At 43.4% G+C, this 27,098-nt stretch overlaps 1 protein-coding gene across 1 annotated transcript in view; it reads left to right on the forward strand.

Annotated features, from left to right (window-relative positions):
- The first annotated feature begins 45 nt into the window (after window positions 1–45).
- The window catches only part of MAPKAPK3 (MAPK activated protein kinase 3), a 75,451-nt gene continuing 48,398 nt past the window's right edge, over window positions 46–27,098 (forward strand). The window contains exons 1-2 of the mRNA XM_083488753.1: window positions 46–254; window positions 4,281–4,662. Coding sequence (XP_083344879.1) covers window positions 4,438–4,662 — 225 coding nt within the window. The 5' untranslated portion in view covers window positions 46–254; window positions 4,281–4,437. The remainder of the gene's footprint in view (window positions 255–4,280; window positions 4,663–27,098) is intronic.

The following is a 27,098-nucleotide window of genomic DNA, read 5'->3' on the forward strand; positions in this document are numbered from 1 at the left end:
CGCACCACTCCCGCATGCCCCTCCCTCCCTCCTCCCCGGCGGGTGCCTCTGCCGGGACCGGGTTGGGCCGGGGAGTCACATGAGCGGCCGCCCAAGTCTGCCCTACGCGGCTCGAGGAAAAGCCTCGGCTGGGCCGCGGAGGTGGCGAGGCGCTGCGCGGCTGCTGGCCCCCATCCCCGCCCCTCCTTCCGTCCCGCTGGTTTGATGGAGCAGCAACAGAGCGACCACCTGTGAGGAGCATGCGCTTAACGCAGGTAATACAACACCCCCACCCTCCCGCCACCGGCATCTCTCGCCTTGCGCTTCTCCAACTCCAAAAGCTCCCACGCTTTTGTTCTCTCTTCCTCCGCCCCCACCTTGGCCGCTCACCTGAGGAAACCTCCTTTCCTCGGGCTTTGCGACTTCGGTGGGTTGGAGGACTCTTTGCCTCGAGAACTACTTTTCTCCCTGGCAGTGCCAGGCAGGCCAGGACATATTTGTACCTGAGGCTTCCCAGTAGATGGTCCCCTCCCGCTTTCTCCACCGGGCCGCCTCCTCTCAGCCTAACCTAACCTCGTGTGGATATAGTGAGAAATAAAATTGGGGAGATCTCGTCCACCACCGCGTTTTTTCTCCTGTATGGTCTCCGGGCACATGAGGAGGACACAACTTTGCTGGGTCTGGTCGTTGCCCGGGTGGAAGACTGTGTGGGAACCACGTGTGTACTGCCTTGGGTTTCGTGTGGAATAAATGTAAGGCCCTAGGAACAAATAAATAACATAGTAAGTGGTACTCTGTTTATAAGCAGCTCAAAGTAAGGATGTAAAATGGCCACCTGTTCATTGCATGGTGCCTAAACTGTTTGCACCCATTTACATACACACACACGAGATTTAACTTAGAAACCCCAAGGAAGGAGCAGAATCTTGAACACAGTCTCAACTCCAACAACTCATACTAAAATTTTCAGATAACTCCTTCTCATATACTTTAATCATCTAGTCCTGGAAACTTTACTATTTAAGGCTGCAGTCCTAACAATGACTAATCAGAAGTGCTTGCTCCCAGGTAGGTGGAGTCAGGCTTGCAGCCTTAATCTCTTCCCCCTCCCCACTTTTCTTTCTGCCTTCCTTCAGGTAGCTTCAAGGCCACAATGAACTCAGTAGATAAGGCCACTGAGGTGTAATTATGACGTTTGTATCCCACCTTTCCTCCAAGGACATATGGCAGCATACATGGCTTTCCCCCTTCCCATTTAACCCCCTTGTCAAGTAAGTTAGGCTGAGAGACCATGGATGACTGGCCCAAGGTGACCCAATGGGGTTGCAGTCCTCAACACTGCCTCCCTGGAAAGGGGGGGGGGTACCATACCAAGTAGCTCACCTGTGGGTAGAGACAGGTCAAAGAGCAATGCTGGCCTGACCATCCGATGTGGGGAACAATTTGGATTAGGCGTCACATTATTCTGCTGCTGCCTCCTGGTGGGTGGGCGCTCTAGGTGGCTGGCATACTGGGGTGGGCAGGCAGATAGATATCTCAGCAGCTGCCAATAACTTACCCAGCCAAGACATGCGGAAGAATGAACAGTCAGATCCCAAACATGTTGCCCTCCTCTGGATATGTGTGTGTGTATGCTGTGCTGCTACTGTTATCAGTGCTACCTCCCTAGCACAGCCACGGTGATTAGCTTTCCTGGCTCTGTCTTCGAAGGAGGATAGGCGAGGAAAGCTATTGCCTGTCCCACCACTCTTTCAATGTGTTAACTAATCCAGATGGTTCCCCTCATCTCGACGTTGAGCCAGCACTGTTCCCTGACCTTCCTTCACGCACAGGTGAGCTGCTTGGCATGCTACCGTTCCTGTACTGGAATTATTCACCTACTGTATAGCTGTGAAGTTGAGTGTTGTCAGTTTAGACCTTGAAGGGGTTTCCATTTCTTTAAACGGGAGCTGCCTAGAAACAAAAAAATTAATCAAGTGAAGCTTTTTCCATCAGTGTGACCTGAGATGATGGAAGGCAGCATGTGGGGAAACTCCAGTACACATCTCTGAAAAGAGATGAGGAGAGTTTTCCAGCTTTAAAGCTGGCAACTTATTGAAGCCTCCTACACATTTGCTTACTTAGACAAACAGGTAACCTTCTGCCTCGTTTGTTGTCAGAGAGTGGGTGGATTTGGGGTTGTCTAGCCCAGGTGTGGGGAACTTATGGCCCTCCAGAGGTTGTTGGACTACAACTCTCACTACTCCTGGCTAATGGCCAAGCTAGCTTTGGCTGATGGGAGTTGGGAGTCACAACAACATCTGGAAGTCCCAAGGTTCACCACCCCTGTATTTAAAGACAGCTGTTTGGGGTGGCCCGGGTGAAAGAAATGAGAGGGTTCAGTCATCTTTAATGGTAAAGCCCAGTCCTTTCCATGGCCCTTCAGTTTTTTCATGCAGAATACTTGTAAAGGTAACTCTGGGGTTGCGGCACTCATCTCGCTTTACTGGCTGAGGGAGCCGGGGTACAGCTTTCGGGTCATGTGGCCAGCATGACTAAGCCACTTCTGGCGAACCAGAGCAACGCACGGACACACCGTTTACCTTCCCGCCAGAGCAGTACCTATTTATCTACTTGCACTTTGACGTGCTTTTGAACTGCTAGGTTGGCAGGAGCAGGAGCAGGGACTGAGCAACGGGAGCTCACCCCGTCATGGGGATTCGAATCACCAACCTTCTGATCGGCAAGCCCTAGGCTCTGTGGTTTAGACCACAGCGCCACCGCGTCCCTTCAGAATACTTGTAGCCAAATTTAAATATATGTTAAAATTAAGAGTATGGGGATATTTCCACAAGATGTAAGAATCTCCTTCAGCTTCCCATCCCAGTTTCCCCATTCCTGCTGGGATCTTGGGGCATTCTCAGGTAATATCTTCTCCAATCAGAATAGCACCAACATTGGAAGCTGAACAGGAAGTATTTAAATGTTAATTTGGTACTATGGTGGCTGGATTGGTTATGCCATTATTTTGCTACCCTGTGCAAGTACCGACATTACTCTGATCTAACTTGCAGATATGATGTTTACTAAGTAAATGTCCTGTTTACTAAGTATATGTCCTGCCTTAGACACCCATGGTAACTAACAACAATGGCATATAAGTAAAATAAAACACAATATGTTGCCTGCAAAGCACCACTGTCTAAAAACAGTATCATGTGGGCTCTTCCCTTGTTTTTCTATCTTCATGGAGAAAATTCACCAGTTTTTAGTGTTGGCCCTCTCAAATATCCCAACATTCAGGAGGTCTGAGATGAGCCTTTCTTGAAGTTTGAATGCTATAAAGCTAATTCTTTCTTTCTTTCTTTCTTTCTTTCTTTCTTTCTTTCTTTCTTTCTTTCTTTTTAAATGCAAGTTAAGGAATGCAGTCATTCTTTGCTAATGCTACTTTTTATTTTACAAAAGTTTAGCAAATGCACAGTAGTTAGGAATTCAACAATAGCATTGTTTCTTGCATGGAACACAGTGAAAGCTAGGGCTTCACATGCTGAATTTGTGTGTTGTACAACTGTTAAAAGCACACACATCCTTCCAGTGTAAAACGTTGGCAGCTCCAGGTCAAACTGATTGCTGCAGTCATGTTATGCCATGAAGTTACTATGTGAATTGTTTTGCTTGCTTTCTATAAGCCACATGGCCTACTACAGAACCTGGAGAGGAATTGGTATGGAAAACTGTCCATTGTTCTCCTATTGATGGTTACGAGTCCTGAGACAAACTACCGCCAGGATCAGTGTAGGGTGATAAGGTGAAAAAGAGGGCAGGTTACTGCAGTTTATTTGGTAAGTAGAAGGTACGCCTAGTAAGCCACACCATGGTTACAGTTAGTGCAGTTTATTTGCTTAGCAGAAGCTACGTCTAGTAAGCCACACATACTAAAATTCACTCTTTTATACAACCATTAAAGGCATAGCTGTCAGCTTTTCCCTTTTTTAAAGGGAAATCCCCTTATTCCAAATAGGATTCCTCGCAAGAAAAGGGAAAAGTTGACAGCTATGATTAAAGGTGCAAGAGCCCTATCCTTTTCTACTCCTGGCCACTCTTGATTGGAAGCAACTTGTTTCTGGATACCAGCTGGTGGAGAATAACAGTGAGAGAGTTTTGCTGTACTCATGTCCTCCCTGAGGGTTTCCCATAAACATCTGGCTGGCCACTGAGAAACAGGATGTTGGCTAAATGGGACTTTGATCTAACATAGCAGGGCTTATGTTCTCATGCTTTTTATAATCAACAAAAATGCCTGTTCACTTTTTTTTTTAAAGGTGATCCCTTAGTGGAATCCTAGGAAATGGATCCAGGCTCCTTGAAATGTTTGTCTTGACCTACTTGATGGAGGTACCTTGCGGAAGACGGTGAATGTGAGGTGGAACTGGGCTGGGCCGGCTACTTCTTTTTCTGAATTTGTTGCTTCTGCCTACCATGGAACAAGGCGAGAGTCAGCAGGGACCCCCACCCGAGGACCAGGAGGACAGCAAAAGCAACACAAGACCTTTGCCTGCTGGAGCTGTCCCTGTCAAGGGGGAAATAAAGAAACATGCAGTCACAGATGACTACAAAATCTCTAAGCGGGTGCTGGGCCTTGGCATCAATGGCAAAGTAATGGAGTGCTTTCACAAGGCGACAGGGAGGAAATGTGCTTTAAAGGTAAGTAGCTGTTGTTTCCAGACAAGAGTGTCTGGCGTGCTCTGGTCCATGGGGTCATGAAGAGTCGGACATGACTAAACGACTAAACAACTACAACAAGCTGTTGTTTCTCCTTATTTGGAAGCTAAAGACAAGTGTTGTGCTCTCTGCTGCAGTGGTCTAGATGCTCCTGAAGAATTTGAATTAGAAATTCTCTAAATTGCATGGAAACCTTATGTTATTGAGGGCCTAGTTGTTCCAAACCTTTAAGGCTTTTCGAAGTAGTCCCTGAATTAGTGTTTTAAATTACTAATTGTAAAATTATTTTGCTCCTTTGCGTGGGCTGAAATATGCTTCCTTCTCTTCTCTCTCTATTCCCTCCCCCCGCCCGGCCGGTGAGTCAGATAGTGATTTGAATGCTGATGATGCTACACTGTGGTGAACCAGGGAAATATTGCCTGAGTTACTGAGTTTAGCAGTGCAAAAGATCTGAGATAGAAACTAAAAAAATGCATTTCCAACAACACTTTAATGTGGATTTGACAACAAGACCAATAGTACTGAGACTCAACGACCCCTGTCTATTAGCACCCTGTTTCATTTAACGTCATGTTACATTTTTATTCTGTTAGAACTTACAGTCCTTTTCATTGGTGCAGTGTAACAAATGCTGCTTCAAGATGTATAACTATATATATTTCATACATAGTTAATATTGTGGTAATTTCCACTGCAGGGATGACTGCTAATCCACTGCTATACTTTAAAGCTCTTTTGGGGGAGCACTGTTGGAATGTTTAACAGAGTTTTGTTGTTGTTTTTTATTTGCCAAAAATGTTTTCAACAGATGATGATTAGAATAATTAAGTTGCATTAATTATTGAAAGAGTAAACATCCAATTATATGGTGCACTTATTATACTTATGGAACTGACACTGGTGACAAAACAAGGTCGTGACTAACAGGCTAGGCCAGAACCTTCCGGGCAGTTAAGGATGCTGAGAATGAAATCAGAGGGTGGCGTATACTCCAGCCTGATATAACCTTGAATAAATTATATGGCTAAGTTGCCATATATATGTAAGCAAGCAGACAAGAAGTGTAACTGTAGTGGAATATACTGGTTTGCCTAGATGGCTCCTAGTCATGATAGCTGTATGTTTTCTCCCTTATCCAAGGCAATATGCCTCTAAATACCAGATCATGAGTGGGAGAGTGCTCATGAGTGGCAGAGCATGTTGTGCTCGTGTCTTGCTTGTAGACTTCCACTTGCCAGCTGGTTGGCTGCTGTGAGAACTGAATGCTGGACTATGTAGGACATCGGCCTCATCAAATAAGAGTCTTCTTACGTTTTTAGCTAGGCCTGGAGGGGAGGCATGAAATTGCACACTCCTCTGCAGGTGTCCCCAATATTCCATGAGCAAAGTTTTGGAGGATATGAGGTGGTAGGAAAGGAGCCTGTTGGCTGTTAGGAAGATGGTACCAGTGGCAGTACCATCTGGAGTTGACTTGCCAAGTGCTTCTCTTTGCAGCACTGGGTTAAGGGATTGTCACGTGGTAGGAGCTATGCTACTTGTGGCTGGCTGCCATCTCTTCTGTCATTTCTCCCCATCCATCCTTTGGTAAGCTTGGGTCAGGTGGTCACCAAAGGGCCATTGGAGGGCATCTTGACCAGGACATCATCATACTTGGCACTGCCTTATCTTTGCTAAATCAAGAGTAAGTAGCGGATATATTCACAGTGCAATCCTTACTCAGAATTACCTTTGAGATCAATGCAGCTTACTCCCTAGTAGGTTTGAATATGGTTGCAGCCTGAAACTGCTGGGTTTTTTGCCCACCTACCTGGAAGGAAGCACCACTGAAAAAATGAAACCTTTTCCTCAGTAGACATGTATAGGTTTGTAGGGTAAATCTCTTACGATCTGTCTCAAGTGTAGTAGTATGGATGTGCTTTTTTTATATATGCGCTTAGCCCATTGTATGTGCATGTTGATGCAATTGAATGTCACATCAATATTGTGTTACCTGATTATGCTGCAGACTGGACTTGATGTGCAAAGAAAGATGTTAACCAAGTCTCCATGCGTGCTGAGGCACCTTTTCATATGTGTTTTCTTGATGTATTTAAAGCTCCTCATTCTTCAGACAAATACTACTGCAGATTGGTATAGGCATCTGTAGTACATAATCTGCCCTTTTGTACCCAAAGAAGCAAATTTAAGGCTTCGATCGTATACTTGGGAATAAGACCTTTTGAACACAGTGGGTCTTGCTTTTGGGGAAACATGTATAAGGTGAGTCTGTTCACTAACATTGCCATTTAGACACCTTCACCAAGAAGCATGTCCAGCTGAACTCAGTTGGGCTTTCTGCTGAAAGCACATGCATAAGAACACACAAGCATGGGTGACACAAGTATTATTTTCACCTGAATGAATACGCCAGTGTGAGGCCATCAAGATGTTCTTGCGCAATGTTGGTTACCCCTGCCCTATATTTATTTTTGGGCTCTTTGCAAGGTCATTCAGTCACAATTTCATAATTAGAAATGCTGCTCTGTTTGCAAGGCTCTGCATGCAACTGTAACATCTAGGCTGCGATCCCATGTAGCATATAAACTTATTTGGAATAAGTACTGTTGCTTGGTGGACCTTGAGAGTAAGATTGCAGTGTTGAGAGACTGTTGAGCTGGATCTCTACAGAGAGGCTGAAGCCTGGTTCTCAAAACAGCAGATGTGGAGGTAACTCTGTACCTGAACTGTACCACTTCATACTGTCAACTGGAGGGGAGGGTTTTACACAATGGGATGCTACACACAAAACAATTCCCTGCACACAGTGTGTTAAGTGTTAAGCAAAGCACATTCCTTCTGCCACGCACCCTTCAGTGATTTGTAGCTCAATCCTCTCTCCCTCTCCCTCTCCCTCTCCTTCCTTCCCATATTTTATATAATATAAAACGTGATAGTATCATTATTTTTCACAGAAAAATGCTGATCAATTACTTTCTTTATGTTTATTACCGCAAGAAGCTGATTGCCCATACTCTTATTTGGCCTCAGTTTATTTACTGTTAACCATAAACATTCACATATTCATTCATTCTCCTAACTAGTTGTTATAGATCCCTCTCTGTGTTAAACAAACTAGAATTTTGGGGACATTTTTTCACAAGTGACATTAAGAGCATCTTTAGCATGGAATAAGTCAATTGGGTGTGTTTAATAGTGGTTATGTTAAAAGAAGATTTGTTTCAAAATGTGTATTCTAGTCACTGTAGGTTTTTCATTCACTTTCCATATTCAAAACTTAAGATGCTCATGATTTCTGAAAACTGTGTCTTGGCGTAGCAAAGGTCTTGTTTCTGATCAATTTCTGTCACACCTGGGAGCCTTGTCTATACATATTGATGTTGATTCTAATTGTGTATCAACAATAATATTGGAAGAGAAATGTGCTTCCATGGCACTAACTCCAACTCAATGTTGCTATCTACAGTTAGCAGCAGGGTTGGGAGAGCAAACGACAATCCTGTTAATCCATATCCTAATTGCAGTTGTTTCCTCTGGCCCTGTGTGAGTATACAGAATGCTGGAATTCAGGGTTCACTCCAGGTTTTGTAAGGCCCTTCAGATGCTGTTGACCATGGTATTCTCCTGGATCAGTTATGTGAGTTGGGGGTTGGAGACACCATTTTTCAGTGGTTCTTCTCTCACCTGTAGGGCTGGTTGCAGAGAGTAGTGTGAGTGACTGTGTGTCACCACCCTGATTGTTAAGTTGTGAGATGTCACAGGGCACTATTTTGTTCCCAGTGCTATTGAACATCTATGAAGCCATTGGGAGATTTGGAGCATGATGTCTTCAGTATGCTGCTGACACTCACTGCTATTTCTCTGTAACAATTGAATTGGGAATAAGTCCAGAATTGGTGTCTGGATGTGATGGCAGGCTGGATAAGGGCCAATAAACTGAGGCAGAATCCTGGCAAGATGCAGACCTTACTGGGTGGTTCCTGGGTCTGGGAAATTTGGCACTTGCCTTGTCTGGACAGCACTCCCTTTGAAGACACAGGTTCATACTGTGAGGGTACTCCTCGGTTTCATCTCTGTCGCTAAAGGCTCCATTGGTTCCAGCTGGAACCCCAGCTGTAGCCATTCTTGGACAGTGATAATCTGGCCACAGTGGCCATGCATTTGTCTACTCAAGGCTTGACTCCAATGCAATTTCTGTGTGACTGCCCTTGAAGTTGATCTGGAAGCTGCAGTTAGTGCAAAACGTTGTTTTAAGGATGCTATCATCAACACATTACACCTTTATCAAACCAGCTGCAGTGGCTGCCTATATGTTACCAGGCCAGGTTCAAGGTGCTGTTACTTATTTTCAACTCCCTGAACAACTTGGGTCCAAGCTACTTAAGAAGCCACCTCTCCCCTTACATCCCTCCCTAGCCACTATGTTCCATGGTAGAGGACTTCCTGGTGGCACCAAGAGTTCCTACTGTTCGTCTTGCAGTCCACCACTGGTAGAGCTTTCAGTATTGTAGCCCCTTAAATGTGGAATTCATTACCATCCGAGATGAGGCACATCCCAACCATCTACTCTTTCAGATGCATGCTCCAGGCCTTTTTATTTACCTAAAGCTTTTCTGAATGAAATATTAGATTATTGCCCAGTGACCATCTTCTGGTGTTGTACTATAAATTTTTGTGTATATTTTACACTTATCTTTGGTTTTCTGTGCACTAGTCTGATACTTTATAATGTTAGTGTTTGATAGATATTTTAAACTAAATAAGACACACCCCATCCCCCACTTCCTTGGTAAATCTGCCTCCTCACTGCCCTTAGCACCAGCTGCTGGTCCTCTTTCTCATCATAACTTCTGTCTGCTTGCTTGCCCCCAGCAAGCAGGCAGTGTGGCATCTACTGCTCCACTTTCTCACCACCACTATTGTCTGGGGCACAGTGAGAGGTGGAGGCTGTTGTCGGTGGTCTCCCTGCTGGGATGTGACACCCTAGCAGATGTGGGACCTTGCTGACCTTGGGTTCTGGCCAGGGTCACAAAATGACTTGTCTAGACCTACTAAATTTCAATCTTTAATGACTAAAAAGAGAAGCCAAGAGGAATGGCATTGCTGGGAGAGCAAGTAGCCTTTCTCAATGTCTTCTTCACACCCTCTTGAGAGGATTATATATGCAATTATATTCTTTTTTAAAAAATCACAACTTTAAAATAGTCCCAGCGCTATCATTTGAGCTCATCTTAACAATCCCAGATAATTATAAGTAGGAAGGAACACTCAATACACAATAAAATACAAATGTTTTCATCTTTGTATTCAGAAAGTAGGAGTGGGGGAAATCCATTATTTGCAGAGATACATGGGCACACACAACCAGATAATCTGCACCAGTGCTCTGAGATCCAAGGTGGTTTCTGTTGCTGGGAATGCTGTTTCACAGTAGGCTTCCGACATCACCAAACTCTCCCCATCAAGGCTTTTCTGGACTTGGCAGATGGCTTCTCTTTGCCAAAAAGCTTTCTTTCACTGTGGGAACCAAATCAGAACAGTCTGTATCTGGACAGACTGTTCAATAGAAAGATTTTTTTTTTACTTAAGTACTTGATGCAAAAGGTTTTTAATGGACTGAAACACACAACCACAGAGCCATATGTCACTCAACCACTGCACATTGTGATTGAGAGGTCCATGTTGTTTCGTATAGTTCCTGTTAGAGGAACCTTTTCAAAATGCTCACTAATAATTTTAGTCTGGGAATATAAAATGTGGCTTCCCCAAAGACATTGCAGGAGCTTTAACTGTGGCTTTGGTTATTTTCCTAAAGTGTTAAGTGGTTTGATTTGCCCCGCTTGGCATAGCAATTATCTATGCACTTCTTAGAAGTGCTGTCAACTTTGTTTCCCTTCGAATGAAATGCCACACACACTGCTGGCTTAGTCTAGAAGACCCAAACTGGTTTTCTTGCTCGTAAGCCAAACTACTTAAGGGCAGCATTTCCAAGTGGAAGGAATGCATGGAATTAAAAGGACAGAAGGATAAGCATGGCTAGTTCATGCCATCCAGGCCAACATGATGGCCAAGGGCTCATACTGCTTCTTATGTGGCCTCTTCCTGTTAATTGCTTTAACGTGACTCAGTGACAGCTCAGAGCAGGCTGCTTTTGTGTGCACATAAAATCTCCTTCTTTTCCCACTCTCTCCTTATTTGGAAAATACAATGTCTATCAGATACTGAATACACTGAATTATAATTCACAGTATTTAATGATTCAGGGAGAGGTGCATTAGAGTACGGTGTGTTTCATTGCATGGTGTGCAGGGAGTCCCCCTTATTGGTTCTGATAAAATAATATAAATAATCAGAGGGACACATTAACCAGATTTAGCAAGCTGGGGCAGTGGGTCTTTCTAATGCTCCAAATGACATTATTTGTTGGGACGAAGCAAACAGTTGCATTTTTAGCCCTGCCAGTGGTTCCCTAAAGCAACATTAAAGGATTTGATTTGCAGGAAAGAAAACAAATCATTATACTGAATCATACACATAATTGGCAACCCCCTTTTTAATTATCAATGAAATGCAAACTATTACTCCAGGTCACATGAAAGTAGCATATTGCAGAGGTTAGAGACTCAGCAATATGTATTGCAGGAAGCTATATTGCAGATCTTGAAATGGCTCCTTTGAAGAATATATTCATATGTTTTTATTTAGCTTTGCTCAATATTAATTGATGGTTAGACACCTAAGAAATAAAATATGGATAAGCATTTCTTTTAAAAAGGTCATATTTTGGCACTAATAATGATTAGTACAGGTGAAGTCAGCCCCTCGATAATGAGTTCAACAGTAGTTTCATGGAATATTTGAAGTCTCCTTTGATTATGAGGGATCAAAACTCTTCCTTTCAGGGAGCTAATATATTGTGAGCTAATGACATGTTGCAGAACAAGAAATTTTGTTATAGCTGGTCTGATACTGATCCGCATGGCCTCTCCTGCCAGAGGAATAACAGTCAAATCTAGAGTGAAACATTTCAAATGCTTAACAGTACAAAACTTCCCACAGCTTTCATATGGGTATGAACATGGTGAAATCCAGTTTAAATGGCGGAGGAAGTGTAGTGTGACTAACCCTGATTGACTGAACTCTTCTATGCCCTGTCCAAGATCCCAGGCAATCTACTAAAGGCTACAAATGCACATTAAGAGTCTGGCTGCAAGGAAATAATATATGTGTAAGAAATGCTTGTTTCCTATAGTGTATCATTTGCAAAACACTGCTCATTTCTCATTATGCTAAACATGTATCTTACAGCTAGGTGATAATTCCCATAGAGAGATTAATGTAGTAAATCCCAGTCTTTACAAGGCTTCTAGGGGAGTTACCTAGGTGTATTTTAAAAATGTATCTTACAAAGGCTGACAACATACATTTCTGTTAAAGCTTATTTCTTATGTCAGTTCATTATGATTTTGGTGCAGCACTTAAACCTGTGGCTTTGATATGTTATTAATTATGCTACATTCTGGTGATGCTGTGGGTGCTTGCAGATGGTGGTGTGAGGCTTAAATTACCTTAGAATCATAGAATTGTAAGGAACCCTGAGGATCATCTAGAGCAGTGTTTCCCAAACGTTTTTGGGCAACGGCACACCTGTTTACTGAAAAAAAATCTCGCGGCACACCACCATTAAAGCCCCGCCTCGTGACGTCAGCGCGCAGCGTCACGCCGGGAGGGACGCACAAAAGTGAAAGTTTTTTCCCTCCCCCTTGCTGGGGAACCTCCAAGCTTTGGGGGTGGGAGGAGGCAGCAGAGCGAGGGACTGAGGGACGGCGGCAACTGAGGCGGCGGCGGCTGTTGTGGTGGTGGCGGCGATAGCGGGCGGAGGAGGGGGCGGCGGCGGGGCTTGAGGAGCCGTCGCCGGGAGTTGCTGCTGCTGCTGCTGCTGCTGCTGCCCGGACATGCCGGCCTCCTCCTCCTCCGCTGTCTCGCGCTCCTCCCTTTTGCACGCGCTGCCCCGCCGCTCGGCACCACCACCGCGGAGCCGCCCCCGGCTCGCCGCGGATCCTCGCCGCCGCCTCAGTTGCCGCCGTCCCTCAGTCCCTCGCTCGGAATTCAGCTCGGAATTCAGCCTGAGGAAAACCCCAAGTCCCCACATTTCTAGTTTCCCGCGCCCTTTAAAGGGCGATACGAGCCCCACGGCAGGCAGGCAGGCAGAGCTGGGAAGGGGGTTTCCAGGGGACACGGCAGCTCCTCGAAAGGCTTCTCTCAGCTGCGCTCAATCCGCCTCGGAGAGGATTTCCCCTCTGGTCCCATGCGTTCGTTTGGGGCATCGCTCCAGCTGCTCCCTCTCCCGCTGCGCAGGAGAGATGCCTCTCTCTGGCTCTCCCTCCGCGCAGGCTGAGGGAGGGAGGGAGGGGCGCGTGTGACCCGTCTCTGCTGGGAGACCAAACCCAGCGAGGCAGAGTCGCGCGGAGGCGCCCAGGCAGCACTGCCGGCTGCGAGGAGGAGCGCCAGGCAGCAGCAGGAGGCGCGGCCTCTCCTCGCCGCCGCCGCCCCGCCTCTCGCCGCCCGACTCGCCCGCCTCCCTCCAGGCATCTCACGGCACACGAGGCAACGTCTCACGGCACACTCGTGTGCCGCGGAACACCGGTTGGGAAACACTGATCTAGAGCAGCGGTTCTCAATCTGTGGGTCCCCAGATGTTGTTGAACTACAACTCCCATCATCCCTGAGCCTTGCTAGCCAGAGCCTTGCTAGCTAGGGGTGATGGGAGTTGTAGTTCAACAACATCTGGGGACCCACAGGTTGAGAAAGGCTGATCTAGAAGCAACCCACTGCAATACAGGAATATGCAGCTGTCCCATATGGAGATCGAAACTGCAACCTTGTTGGTATCAGAACCGGGCTCTAACCAATGGAGCTATCTGATCCTATTAGTAACCAGATAGTTTGGAGTCGAAGGATTGTGCCTGGTACTAGTCCTACTCAGAGTAAACACACTGAAAATAATGGACCTAAGTTGGTCATGGTCATTAATTTCAGTGGGTTGACTGTGAGTAGGACTAGCATTCGATATAACCCCAAGTTAACTGATTAACTGTTTTGCATTGTTAAATGTTTAAAGTTATGATGTTGGCTGCCTTGTAAAAAAAAAGAAAAGAAGAATTGCTTAAGAGAGTTCAAGCAAGTTGATTCTAATTCATCAAAGTGGAAATGCAGGAATTGGGGGAGGTAGAGAGTCTGTATAAACCATAATGTGTCTTTGTAAAACAGGCCATGCGGCTGCTCCCTTTATTATGTTATTTTCCAATCTGCCAACAAACTGAAACAAGTTTATCCAGATTTACGGCTTAGCTGGAGCCTTAGGAAGATCAAGGTACCTTTATACAACTTCAGCACATTTGAAGATCTGTCATAGGATGTTGAACTATCGCACCACACTATGTGTTTGTTGGGTGTGTATCATTCATGTGTTAGACCTAAGGTAATTCATTCAGGGAAGAATTGCAGGAGCTGGTGTGTTTTAATTCTCTCCGCCACCTTATGTTTGTGGTTTTTCTTGGTATGGTATGTGGGGAAGGTTAAAGACCAGGCCTATGGAGGTTGGCCCATTTGGTCACTGCCCCACTAACTTTTGTCTTCTGGCAGTCCAGCCTCACTTACCTGCCTTCTTACTTACAAGAAACACAAGGGAGGTAGTAATTGTTAGCTTCCTCCTTCTTAGTCTCAGTGTTGCCTTTCTAGAACGCAGCAGGGGAGAGGATGGGGAGACAACTAGGATTGGTCGGCTTTGCCTATCATTGACCATAGCTCCACCAGCTGTTGCTTCCCTTGCCTATGAGTCCCAGTGGCAACCAGTCACCAATGAACACCCTCAACCCTTTTGCCACTTCCCTTATCAAACTAGCAGGCAACTTATGACTTTTAGAAGGTGACTTTAGGCAGCACCGCACATTATAGACAAGTAACAGCAAAGGAAACCTGAGTGAATCATACTTCCTCTGTAACTTGCACAAGCTGGAATCCTGAAATTATCATCACTGATAACTGGGTGTTGGCAACCAACTTTTGGGCAAGTTACAAGTGGAACTTGCAACAAAGTGTTGCAATGTGGAATGTCCTTGTTCAGAGTTTTCCATTCCATTCCCAGCATTTCATGTCCGCAGAACATGATCATTTTGCTTCTCCCTCAACCCACCCCTTTAGTGTGTTTTCCATAAAGACTTTCTGTTCTTCTGCAAACCTTGGGGATACCCCGAACCTGCTCATTCCTCCCTCTTGTTTGTAGATGGTGCCCTTTTAGCTACATAAGAACCTTCAGTCAGAAAACGGAGTTCATGTTGGCATATCTGTTGCAATAAGCAACAGAAGATTCCTTGTCTGCCTAGATGATGTTTGTTTTGCTGTAATTATTTATGATTATACTTAACAGTAGAAAAGAAGCCAAATGGGGCATTTTTAAAGGAGCATTTTATTCCGTCCATCGTATATCTTGGCCCTGGGGTGGTTTACAAATGTATTAAAACACCATGTTCTATGCATTAAATCATAGTAATACATGGGAAGTGAAATTAAAACAAATATGCAAATAAGGTTGGAGAACCAACAATTCTGTGGATACTTCCATAAACTGCCAATGCTTCAATGCTTCAATGCTTGGGAAAATAAGCAAGTTTTATGCTGACACCAGCCAAACTTCTATGAGGAGGGTGTCCACAGTTAGAGCTCTACCATAAGTACATCTAGTCCAGCATCCTGTTTTCATAGTGGCCAACCAGATGCATGTGGAAAGCCTGTGGCAGCATGCCTAGTAGCCATTAATGGCTTTATATTCCATGGATTTGTCTAATCCCCTTAAAAATAAAAAGGCATCCAAACTGGTGGTTGTCACTACCTCCTATGGGAGCAAATTCCATAGCAATTAGGTGCTGTTTGAAAAGCTACTTTCCTTTTGTCTGCCCTGAATTTTGTATCATTCAGCGTCATTGGGTGGCCACAGGCTATAGTTTTATGAATCATAGAATTGTGGAGTTGGAAGGAACCATGAGGGCCACCTAGTCCAATCCCTTGCAATGCAGGAATCTTTTGCGCAGCATGGGGCTGAAACCCACAACTCTGAGATTATGAGTCTACCAACTGAACTATCTCAGTGTGGTAGAATGCTCTCCACCATTGAAAGAGCCTGTATATGTGCGTTGTCTGAACACCAAAGTAACCACTGCCGGGGATGTAAAATGCCTGTGGTCAGACACTCCTCACACATAGGATATCGGATAATATCATTTTAAGCATTATGCATGGAACACTTGAAGTGATGTGTTGGGATGGGATGTTTCAACCAGCCCTTACTGGCTACATTTCCTGGTTCTAGATCCACTGCAAGCTGTGTTTCATCCAATGAAGATGGAATAGAGTAGATGGCCTCTTTAATGAGTTGGAAAATAATGAGAACTCCTTCCTTTTTGTAATCAGTAGAAACCTGGGGTGCTGCCTTTCTCTATGGAAGCACACAAATTATCTGGCTGGTGGTATTTTATACAAGACATCCTAAGTGTTTAAGATGATTCAAAGCTTTCTCAATGAGATTAAGCTATAACTCTCTTGCATTTTAATACATTGTAAATGCAGAGGGAAAGAAGTGTAGTTCAGCATGCAAATTAGCTCTGCACTTCCTATAATATGACTCTTTACAATGTGGCAGCTCATGCAGGGATGTTAAACAAATTATGCTTAGGGAGAGATAACAAGAAGTGGCAAATATATATGTAATATTTGTTTTTAAAAACTGCTGTGGCAGAATGCCCACAAACCAATTTGAAAGTGTTACAGTTAAAGCAACAATGAATAGTATTATGCAAGCTAGCCATATCTCCTCTGAATCCCTTTTCATAAATATGGCGTACCTGATACATTTCCCCTCTGCAGTTGTTGATTATACAGAATTAACAGCCCTTGTTTAAATGGATATGCAATACTTGAGCATTTTAAATAGCACATGCTTGCTACCTCAGTCACTTCCAAGATGTTTGCTTGCAATGAGTTTCTACCTTACATATTCAAGATGAAACCTCTGCTATAATTTACACAATAAGTTACCTTGGAATGGAAGCAAGGCAAGAATATCTAATTAAAGAGGGCCTCTCTTGTTCATTGTCTGACTAATCCACAGAATATATCTATAGTTCAGAAACAGAAGGGGTGGGGGTTCCTAACTTCCAGAGAGCTGATTCAAATCCAGGATAGCTGGAGCAAGTTCATAGTCATCACCTTTAAACTCTGCCTGATAGTTTCAAGCTTCCCCCGAGAAATATGATTTCTTCTGAGTCCATATTTCAAGATATTCATGAGAGAGAATTCAGGGCTTGACATTTGAGTCATTTTTAATCTTTGGTTTACATTTATCCAGGGATAAAGATGATCATTAGTGTGTACTGTTTAAAATACGAAAAAAGAACAGACACTACTCTTGGAGGAGCTAAAAAAGCTCCTGGTATTTTTTTTGCTCACTGGTGAATTGTGCGTCAAGACTTTTCTTTGCAGCTATGATGCTGTGCACCTCTGAATTCATTGCTCTTTACCAAAATAATATGAAAAGGAAAGTGGCTCAAAACAAATCACTCTGTGGCTAACCATATTCTTGTAGGTAATTTCTTATATTTGGAGTAAGAATATTAAATATTGGTCATCCAGTAATCTTTTGGAATTAAAATTCATCTGACCAGATAGTGTTCTTGTATCATCCCAATGAGTCTTAACCCATATTATAGTGAAATTATGAACGGCATGAATGAAACAAATGACACATTAAAACTCTGGGAAACAGTGGGTTGGCTATTACTGGCAAGAGGAATTATGATCCCAGCTCACCAGTTCCCAGGTGATGGTTTTTTCCCCCAGGCATAGCTGACACAAGAAGATGTTTTGGAGTAAACAGCTAGTGATAAGACACTTGTGAGCCAGTGTGGTGTAGTGGTTAAGAGCGATAGACTCGTAATCTGGGGAACCGGGTTCGTGTCTCCGCTCCTCCACATGCAGCTGCTGGGTGACCTTGGGCCAGCCACACTTCTTTGAAGTCTCTCAGCCCCACTCACCTCACAGAGTGTTTGTTGTGGGGGAGGAAGGGAAAGGAGAATGTTAGCCGCTTTGAGACTCCTGAAGGGGAGTGAAAGGCGGGGTATCAAATCCAAACTCTTCTTCTTCTTGTGCTATGCTACCTACCCAGACCCAAAAGATGCAAGAGATCATCTTAGTGCTGGCACTGTGGGGCCTGTTCTGAACTTGTTCAAAATATTACTAGGATTAATTCTATCTTCTGGATGGTGCACAGATGGTCCCCTCTCATGCATGCTGCAAAGAATCATAGAGTTAGAAGGGACCACAAGGACCATCTAGTCCACCCCCTGCAGTGCAGAAGTCTTTTGCCCAATGTTGGGGCTCGAACTTATGGCCCTGAGATTAAGAGCCTCATGCTCTACCGACGGAGCTGTTGTGTGTTTGTGTTTTAACCACCCCCAAAATTTCAATTCTAATTTTTCTTTTAGAATCCATTTCTCACAGGGCTTTAGCGATTCCAGTTTCCCACATGTTGCTTTCAGTCAATGTGGCTTTGTCAAAAGCAGTCTGGTTGCCACAGCAACAGAGCTGTTAACACTAAAGATGTCATTGCTTGAAGGTAGGGAGAAGGGGGGGGGGTTTCTCTGGCTCAGCTGTGTCTCTACAGCAGAAACCCCGATTGCAGCCACATTAGAGTACAAGGGCCCTATTGTGTCTGATGAGCAAAAGCCTTTTTATAATGCTCCTCCTCCCCTTTCCCTTTTAGATCTAGTTACAGTCACACTTTGACACTTGCGGAGGTGCTTGATCTGGTGAAGCTCTCTATTCTCTTCGCCAGGACTGCTTTCTGACCAAATGGGGAGTTTGTGTGTAAAGCAGAGCACGCTCAAAGGCCTTGACCTGCAGCCAGTGGGTTTGTCTTGGCAATCTTTGTAGTAACCCCAAATGTCATTGGCATAGCTGTCAACTTTTTCCTTTTTTAAAGGGAAATTCCCTTATTCTGAAAAGGGAAAAAGGAAAAGTTGACAGCTATGGTCATTGGTCATGATTCCACCCCCCCTTGCTGCATTACACTAGAGTAGTGATCAGGAAAATGATCTGTGAATCTGAGAGTCCCTGGTTCAAAGTTTACCTGACCCACGAATTCACCGGGCAATACTCCAAACAACAGAGCATTTTGTGGCACCTTAAAAGATTGCCACCCTTTTAGAAACTGCTGTTGGGCTGGTGCCACCTGCCTCAAGGTAAGGTGGATGAGAGCTACTGCCTTGGGGCGACTTTGCTCGGTCCTCTACTTCTAGCACTGCCACTTGGGCAAGTTCTTGTTGCTGCTACCACCACTTGTCAATGCCAAGGGGGAACTGCCAAGGGCCCTGGCAAACCAGCCTTATTACTTAGATGAACTTGTTCATAACGTCAGCTGAATAAGTTTCTGGGGCTTGGCCAGTGTGGTGTAGTGGTTAAGAGCAGTAGATTCGTAATCTGGGGAACCGGGTTCAGTTCTCCGCTCCTCCACATGCAGCTGCTGGGTGACCTTGGGCTAGTCACACTTCTCTGAAGTCTCTCAGCCCCACTCACCTTACAGAGTGTTTGTTGTGGGGGAGGAAGGGAAAGGAGAATCTTAGCCGCTTTGAGACTCCTTCGGGTAGTGATAAAGTGGGATATCAAATCCAAACTCTTCTTCTCTTCTTTGTAGTCTCAGGCAGAGGTCCTTCCCATCACCTGCTACCTGTTCCTTTTAGCTGGAGATGCTGCCAGGGATTGAACCTGGGACCTTCTGCATGTGAAGCATGTGCTTTAGCACCGAGGGCCAAAATAGGTAAAGGGACCCCTGACCCTTAGGTCCAGTCGTGGCCGACTCTGGGGTTGCGGCGCTCATCTCGCTTTATTGGCCGAGGGAGCTGGCATACAGCTTCCGGTCCATGTGGCCAGCATGACTAAGCCGCTTCTGGCGAACCAGAGCAGCGCACGGAAACACCGTTTACCTTCCCGCCAGAGCGGTACCTATTTATCTACTTGCACTTCAACGTGTTTTGAACTGCTAGGTTGGCAGGAGCAGGGACCGAGCAATGGGAGCTCACCCCGTTGCGGGGATTCGAACCGCCGACCTTCTGATCAGCAAGTCCTAGGCTCTGTGGTTTAACCCACAGCGCCACCCACGTCCCCTGGGCCAAAATAGGTATGATGTCAAATGCGCGCCTCCTTCTGATAGTTAACTACCAGTAAGTATGCTGTATGGGGAGGAGGGCAATGTGTTGAGTAGGAAAATGGGTGCAGAGACAGGGGAGGAATATGCAGGAAAACCTTGGGCAGAATTTACCTGTGAGCAGAAGGAGTTGCGCTATCCCTGCCACCCACCAAGTTGGCTCTGGAGGGACCAGGAGAGCCCTCGGAACAGCACACTAGGGAAAGAGAAGGGGGATCATTCTGCCTGACAAGCTGAAATGCTTGTGGTGATGGGACAATCGGAAGAACATTGAGCAACCCCTCTTGATTTGCGGGGGGTGGGGAAGCTGTTTCTTCCAACCACCTGTGCCCCCTCCAACAGAAGACAGTTCAGCTGCACTTTGGGAATTCTGAACAATAAGCAGCAGCAGTTGAAGGCAGTGGGCAGGCACAAGGAGCGCAGATGCAGGATAAGAGGAAACGCATCCCCAGGAATTGCAGCCCGAGCTTATATGGATTATAATTGATCAACATTTTCGAAATCCTTTGTTGGTTTTTAAAAAGGAGAGAGGGGTGGAAGGACTCACGAGCTCACATGTCCACATTTCTTAATTTGCATAGAGGGATAAATAAAGTTGACGGTATTTGGAACGCTGAAGATATGTGCACAAGATAAATGATGGCAGTAAACCATGGGGAAGGATTAGAGCATGTTCAATTTAAGTCTACAGCAATTAATTACAGTCCAAAAGAGAATACTATGATGGTATTCATCGGGAGGAAGGGCTCAGAGAAAATATAAATTGTGTTAAAGAGCTTGAAGCAATATTTGAAAACTCCCCAAAATCAAAGCACATAGCCTTTTAGGAAAGTTGTTGTATTTGTAATTGGGATATTAAATATGGATGTACCAGTGATATTTAGGAATTATTGGAGGAATTATAAGTTTATTATTTAAAATTTCAGCCCAGTCCTGTGAATATTTAAGTCCCTTGGGCAACTAACTACTCATGGTGAGCTTGTCATCAAGACCAGGAAATGTCCTAGAAAGGTATTTGAACAATTGACCAGAGGTTGTCGACTCTACTTCCTTGGAAGTTTTTCAGCAGAGGCTGGATGGCCTTCTGCCATGGATACACTAGTTGAGATTCTTGTTTCAAGGGTTGGACTAGATGGCCTTTGGGGGTACCTTCCAACTCTGCAGTTCTGTGGGTTTATTGGGCACTTACTCTCACATGTATCGTATAGGACTTCAGTCAAAGCACAATCCTAACAATGGTTAAACTGCAGTAAATTACAAGTATTCTTCTGGGACAGTTTTCAAGAAGCTATGTTTCTGATTGCAGCTGTATTGTTGAGCAATCCAGTCCTGTTCAGGGTTTGTTAGCAAATGGTTTATTGTGGGAGCAAGGGAAGATATAGCTGAACTGAGGTCCTCCTGATGTTCTTGTACTGCAGATCTCATCACCCCCTACCATTGGCCATGGGGGCCAGGGCTCATGGGACTTGGAGTCTAATAACATCTGGAGGGGCACTGGCTGTAATTGTAACCCTACTTACCTGAGAGTAATCCCCACTGAATTCAATGACTTACTTTTGAGGAAACATTGTTAAGATTGTTCTGTTGAGCACATACATCTGGCAGAAAATGGGGCAGAAGAAGGGCCCATCTATACTGGTGCTTTTTGTGGGTGTATTCTGAAGATCACTAATGAAACAATAGTGCATTGGTTGTGGATATATAGTGTATTATTTTACATCTATTTACATTACAGTTCCATGCATATTGTCAGGAAGAAGGCCCAATGAACCACTTTGAGTAATATTTTTGAAAATTGGATTATTATTTTTTGTAAAGTTAATATAAGGTTTCAAGAAACTTACTAAAATGGGGAAACATTCAGAATAAAGAGTATCAGAATAAAGAGTATATTGTGGAAAAGAAAGGAAGTTCAAATTTCAAACCCAGTGCTATAAACCTATGAAATAAAACTTGAGGAGGTTTTTTTTAATTAAAGAAATTAATGTGTTAATAACAGTTCAGATACAATTTTTAGCATAAAATATTTTAATATATAACAAATATAATTTAAAATATTCTTAAAGAGACTAAATGGCTTTCATCACATATACTGTATAGTACCGTATTTTTTGCTCTATAAGACTCACTTTTTCCTTCCTAAAAAGTAAGGGGAAATGTGTGTGCGTCTTATGGAGCGAATGCAGGCTGCGCAGCTATCCCAGAAGCCAGAACAGCAAGAGGGATTGCTGCTTTCACTGCGCAGCGATCCCTCTTGCTGTTCTGGCTTCTGAGATTCAGAATATTTTTTTTCTTGTTTTCCTCCTCCAAAAACTAGGTTCATCTTGTGGTCTGGTGCGTCTTATAGAGCGAAAAATACGGTAATTTCTGTCCCTCTTTGCAGGGCCTCATTGTCATTCATATGAGGAACTTTGTCTTCATTTCTGATTAAGTCACAGGGGTATCACAGCAGGGTAAAACAAAGTGATCTTTTCCTAACCTCTCCCAGTTATACAGGACAAACTGCTGTGCAGACAAATCCCTTAAAGAGACTTTTTAAAGATTTCAGTCTTAAAATACATGTCAAGCTACAAACCTAATTTATAGGAAACCTGTAGTGTTCACTCCTGCAGGAAGTTGAGAAAATACAATGAATTTTTACACAGCAAGGATTATTTTATGAGAGGTAATAAATATGCACCTCTGGAAGCATATTAAATTCTGCAGGTTTGATATTTTGAAACTATTAAGAGTTATGTTGTGCTTTTGCCAAAGCGTGCAGTAATAATGCCGGTATTGAGACTTACACAGGAATGAATTTTTATTTCTCTTTCCATATCGAAGTTCCTACTTTTCATAACCAGGAAGACCGGCTGCGATTGTGCATCTGTCACAAGAGATCACAACTGTCTAATAGTGTAGCCCTATATAAATATATACTGAGACATAAGTTCCATTGAGATCAGTTGACTTACTCACAGGTCACTGTGTAGAATTTATGCACGTGGCAGAAATTTGGTTTGCATTTTAATATGAAGCTATTAATTTGCATTAGGCAAGCCAGAATGCAAACTGTCTTTTGAAATGTGCACATTCCTGGCCAAACAGGAAAAAAATGCATATGAAGAAACCATGTATTAGGAGAAGTTTACACAAAAATCACATATTTGAAAAAAAAAAGCATATACAAATGCATTATCTTAGGAAAAACTGTTTGCAGTAATGTGTACATTAGGAGAAATGTGTACAAGAATGAATATGATTTTTGTGGCACTTCCCCCCACCCCCCAAATCAAATTGATGCAGAAACTGGGCAAACTGAACTGAAGATTAGAAAAATGAGAAACTGAAAGTGACACTTAAATTAATTTGCTTAAGGAAGGAAAAAACTTGGAGTCTATTATATTCATGGAACATCCTTCTGTCATGTTCTAAATTTATGTAGTAGTCATGTGACTTGATGCAATGTTTAGGAAACACAAGAGAGAATGTAAATTATTAGGATGGGGGCACATTGCTATAGAAGCATAAGGAATTCCATGAATATCTATCTATGACACACAAACACATGCACACACGCCAAAGGCATTACAATTAGAAATTGTTCTATAAGTACAGAAAGAAGTATTAGGGGAAATTTGGCATTTAAAATTTGCATATCTTTCCAAAAAAAATCTTACTTCTAGAGGAGAGAATTGCTAGAATAAATAGCCCACCTGGATTTTACAGGAAAGCTCAAAGAGGAGGCTATTGGATGCTTGCTTGTATGTTTCCCACATAACATTTTTAATTCCAGGGTAAATTTGTCTTGCCATGCCATGTTCTATTTTTTTTAAAAGATATTTATTAGAGTTTCCAATTTTTTACAAACAAAAAGAAAAAACAAACATAAGAATATTAAAAACACATAAATTTCACAACTTATTTTCTCCTAACTTATTTCCCCGACCTCCCCATACCTCCCCTTCTTGTATATCCAGTTTAAATTATTTATACAGCAAATCCTTATCTCAAAGCATTACAGCTTAAAAAAAGGAAAAAAACAAAGAAAAAAGAAACACCTTATTTTCTCTCCAACCTCTTAAATTATTATAACTTTAAATTTTTACTTACAAAAATAAAGTCATTTTATCATAATTACAGCTTGAAACCACTTAATTTAAATCCAACATCATTCAACATTCCTTAATTTTACAATATTTTTGTAAATAGTCCTTGAATTTTTTCCAGTCTTCTTCTGCCGACTCTTCTCCCTGGTCATGGATTCTGCCAGTCCCATACAATCAATCAGCTTCATCTGCCATTCTTCCAAAGTGGGTAGATCTTGTATCTTCCAATATTTTGCGATAAGTATTCTTGCTGCTGTTGTGGCGTACATAAAGAAAGTTCTATCCTTCTTTGGCACCAATTGGCCGACCATGCCCAGGAGAAAGGCCTCTGGTTTCTTCGAGAAGGTATATTTAAATACCTTTTTCAGTTCATTATATATCATCTCCCAGAAAGCCTTAATCCTTGGGCACGTCCACCAAAGGTGAAAGAATGTTTCAGTTTCTTTACATTTCCAACACTTGTTATCGGGCAAGTGATAGATTTTTGCAAGCTTGACTGGGGTCATGTACCACCTATATATCATTTTCATAATATTTTCTCTCAAGGCATTACATGCCGTAAATTTCATTCCGGTGGTCCACAACTGTTCCCAGTCAGCAAACATAATATTATGTCCAACATCTTGTGCCCATTTAATCATGACAGATTTAACCGTTTCATCCTGAGTATTCCATTTCAACAGCAAGTTATACATTTTTGACAAAATCTTAGCTTTAGGGTCTAACAGTTCTGTTTCCAGTTTAGATTTTTCCACCTGGAAACCAACTCTTTTATCCAGGTTGTAAGCCTCCATTATCTGGTAATAATGGAGCCAATCTCTCACTTTATTTTTTAATTTCTCAAAACTCTGCAATTTCAATTTATCTCCTTGTTCCAAAATTTCCCAATATTTCGGCCATTTGGCCTCCATATTGAGCTTTTTCTGGGCCTTTGCTTCCATCGGTGACAGCCACCTTGGGGTTTTATTTTCCAATAAATCTTTATATCTTGTCCAAACATTGAACAATGCTCTTCTAACAATATGATTTTTAAATGCTTTATGAGCTTTAACCTTGTCATACCACAAATATGCATGCCACCCAAAAACATTATTAAAACCTTCTAAATCCAAAATGTCTGTGTTCTCAAGAAGCAGCCATTCTTTCAGCCAGCAAAACGCCGCTGATTCGTAGTAAAGTTTAAAGTCTGGCAGGGCAAATCCACCTCTATCCTTTGCGTCAGTTAATATTTTAAATTTTATTCTAGGCTTCTTGCCCTGCCAAACAAATCTAGAAATGTCTCTCTGCCACTTCTTGAAACAATCCATTTTGTCCAAAATTTGCAATGATTGAAACAAAAATAACATTCTTGGCAATACATTCATCTTTATAACAGCAATTCAACCTAACAAGGAAAGCTTCAAATTTGACCAAATTTCTAGATCTTTTTAAATTTCCGTCCAGCATTTTTCATAATTATCCTTAAACAAATTTCCATTTTTAGCTGTCATGTTAATGCCCAGGTATTTCACTTTCTTAACCACAGTCAAACCTGTTTCATTCTGGAACTTCTCTCTTTCCATTGATGTTAAATTTTTCTCCAAAACCTTAGTTTTTAGTTTATTTAATTTGAGTCCTGCCACCTGACCAAACTCTTGAATTAATTCTAATACTCTTTTAGTACTAGATTCTGGCTCCTGTAACGTCAAAACTAGATCATCTGCAAATGCTCTCAATTTGTACTGTTTAGCTCCGACCTGTATACCTTTAACCAACCGGTCTCTTCTAATCATATTCAGCAAAACCTTCAGGACCGATATAAAAAGCAATGGAGCGATTGGGCACCCTGCCATGCCATGTTCTATTGCACCTGTGCCATTTTTGCTGCAATCCTCTATCACTGTAGGCTCAACCTTCCTAGACTTCAGTGTGGCTTCTGCTCTTGCTTCAGCTTTGCCCCATGTCAAAAATGTGGATGGACTGAAATCCTGCAATTCCAACATCAGCTTCCCTTTCTTCTTTAAGTTTTCATTGTTAAAGGTTTTTGGTTTTAATAGTTTGTGTTGTGCACCAGTCTTAGTAATGGAAATTTCACAAAATGCAAAGTAGATTGCATCTACACCCAATGTGTATAGAAAACAGGTAGAAATTTAGTAAAGATGATACATGGAATAAAATTACAAAGACTGGCCATTTTTAAAAGAAGCAGCACAGAAGGATATAACAGCATTAGCAGTATGTAAAAAGCTATCAGAAACAAGAGGGAAGACAGCTGTTTGCTGGTAGAAAATAGAGCAATGGGTTCAGAGTTTAATTTCATTAAAAACAGGTTTGGGTTGAGGTTAGTATGACCCAGATTTATGGAATCACCTTTTTTCCTGAGCTCTTCAGAAAGACTGGGATAATGCTTTTCAAATACACTTTAAATCTAGAAATTCATGATGATAGATAATTTCATATTTTGGTTGAAAGCCTTTTCCAGTTGTAGGATAGAGTACTGCAGTACTTAATGTATTTGCTTTCATTTCCAAGAGCTGTACAAACGAATGTGCTGACTCAGCCTTGGGAGAAAAATTACTGTTGCTCTCTTCTTACAGATTTGGAGATTTAGGCTCTCTCAAGGCAGTGGCGTAGCGTGGGGGGTGCCAGGGGGGCCGGCCGCACCGGGCGCAACATCTGGAGGGGGCGCGCTCGCTGCCTCCGGAGTCGCCGAAGAGCCTCGGGCGCAGGCTGTAGCGAAGCCGGATGTCTCGCGGAACCGACGAGCTGTGCGCGAGTCCGGGCTGAAGGCGCCCGGCAGGCAGCGGCTCTCAGCGCTCGCCGCGGAGGACGCGCCAGGCAGCCCCTCCTCACAGCCCCGCCTCCGCCAGTGCTGCTGCAGCTGCTGGGCCGTTGCATTTTCCTCGCCTCTCTGCCCCCCTCCTCCTCCGGGCAAGCGGCGTCGTTTGGGCGGCAGCGCCAGCGGCAACTCACAGGTTAGGGGTTAGGGGGGGCGCAAATTACTTGCCTTGCCCCGGGTTAGGGGGCGCAAATTACTTGCGTTGCCCCGGGTGCTGACAACTCACGCTACGCCGCTGTCTCAAGGTCACCACATCGTA

The sequence above is a fragment of the Podarcis liolepis genome, assembly GCF_965112155.1.
Source record: "Podarcis liolepis genome assembly, chromosome: 2".
In the NCBI taxonomy this organism is placed as follows: Eukaryota; Metazoa; Chordata; class Lepidosauria; order Squamata; family Lacertidae; genus Podarcis; species Podarcis liolepis.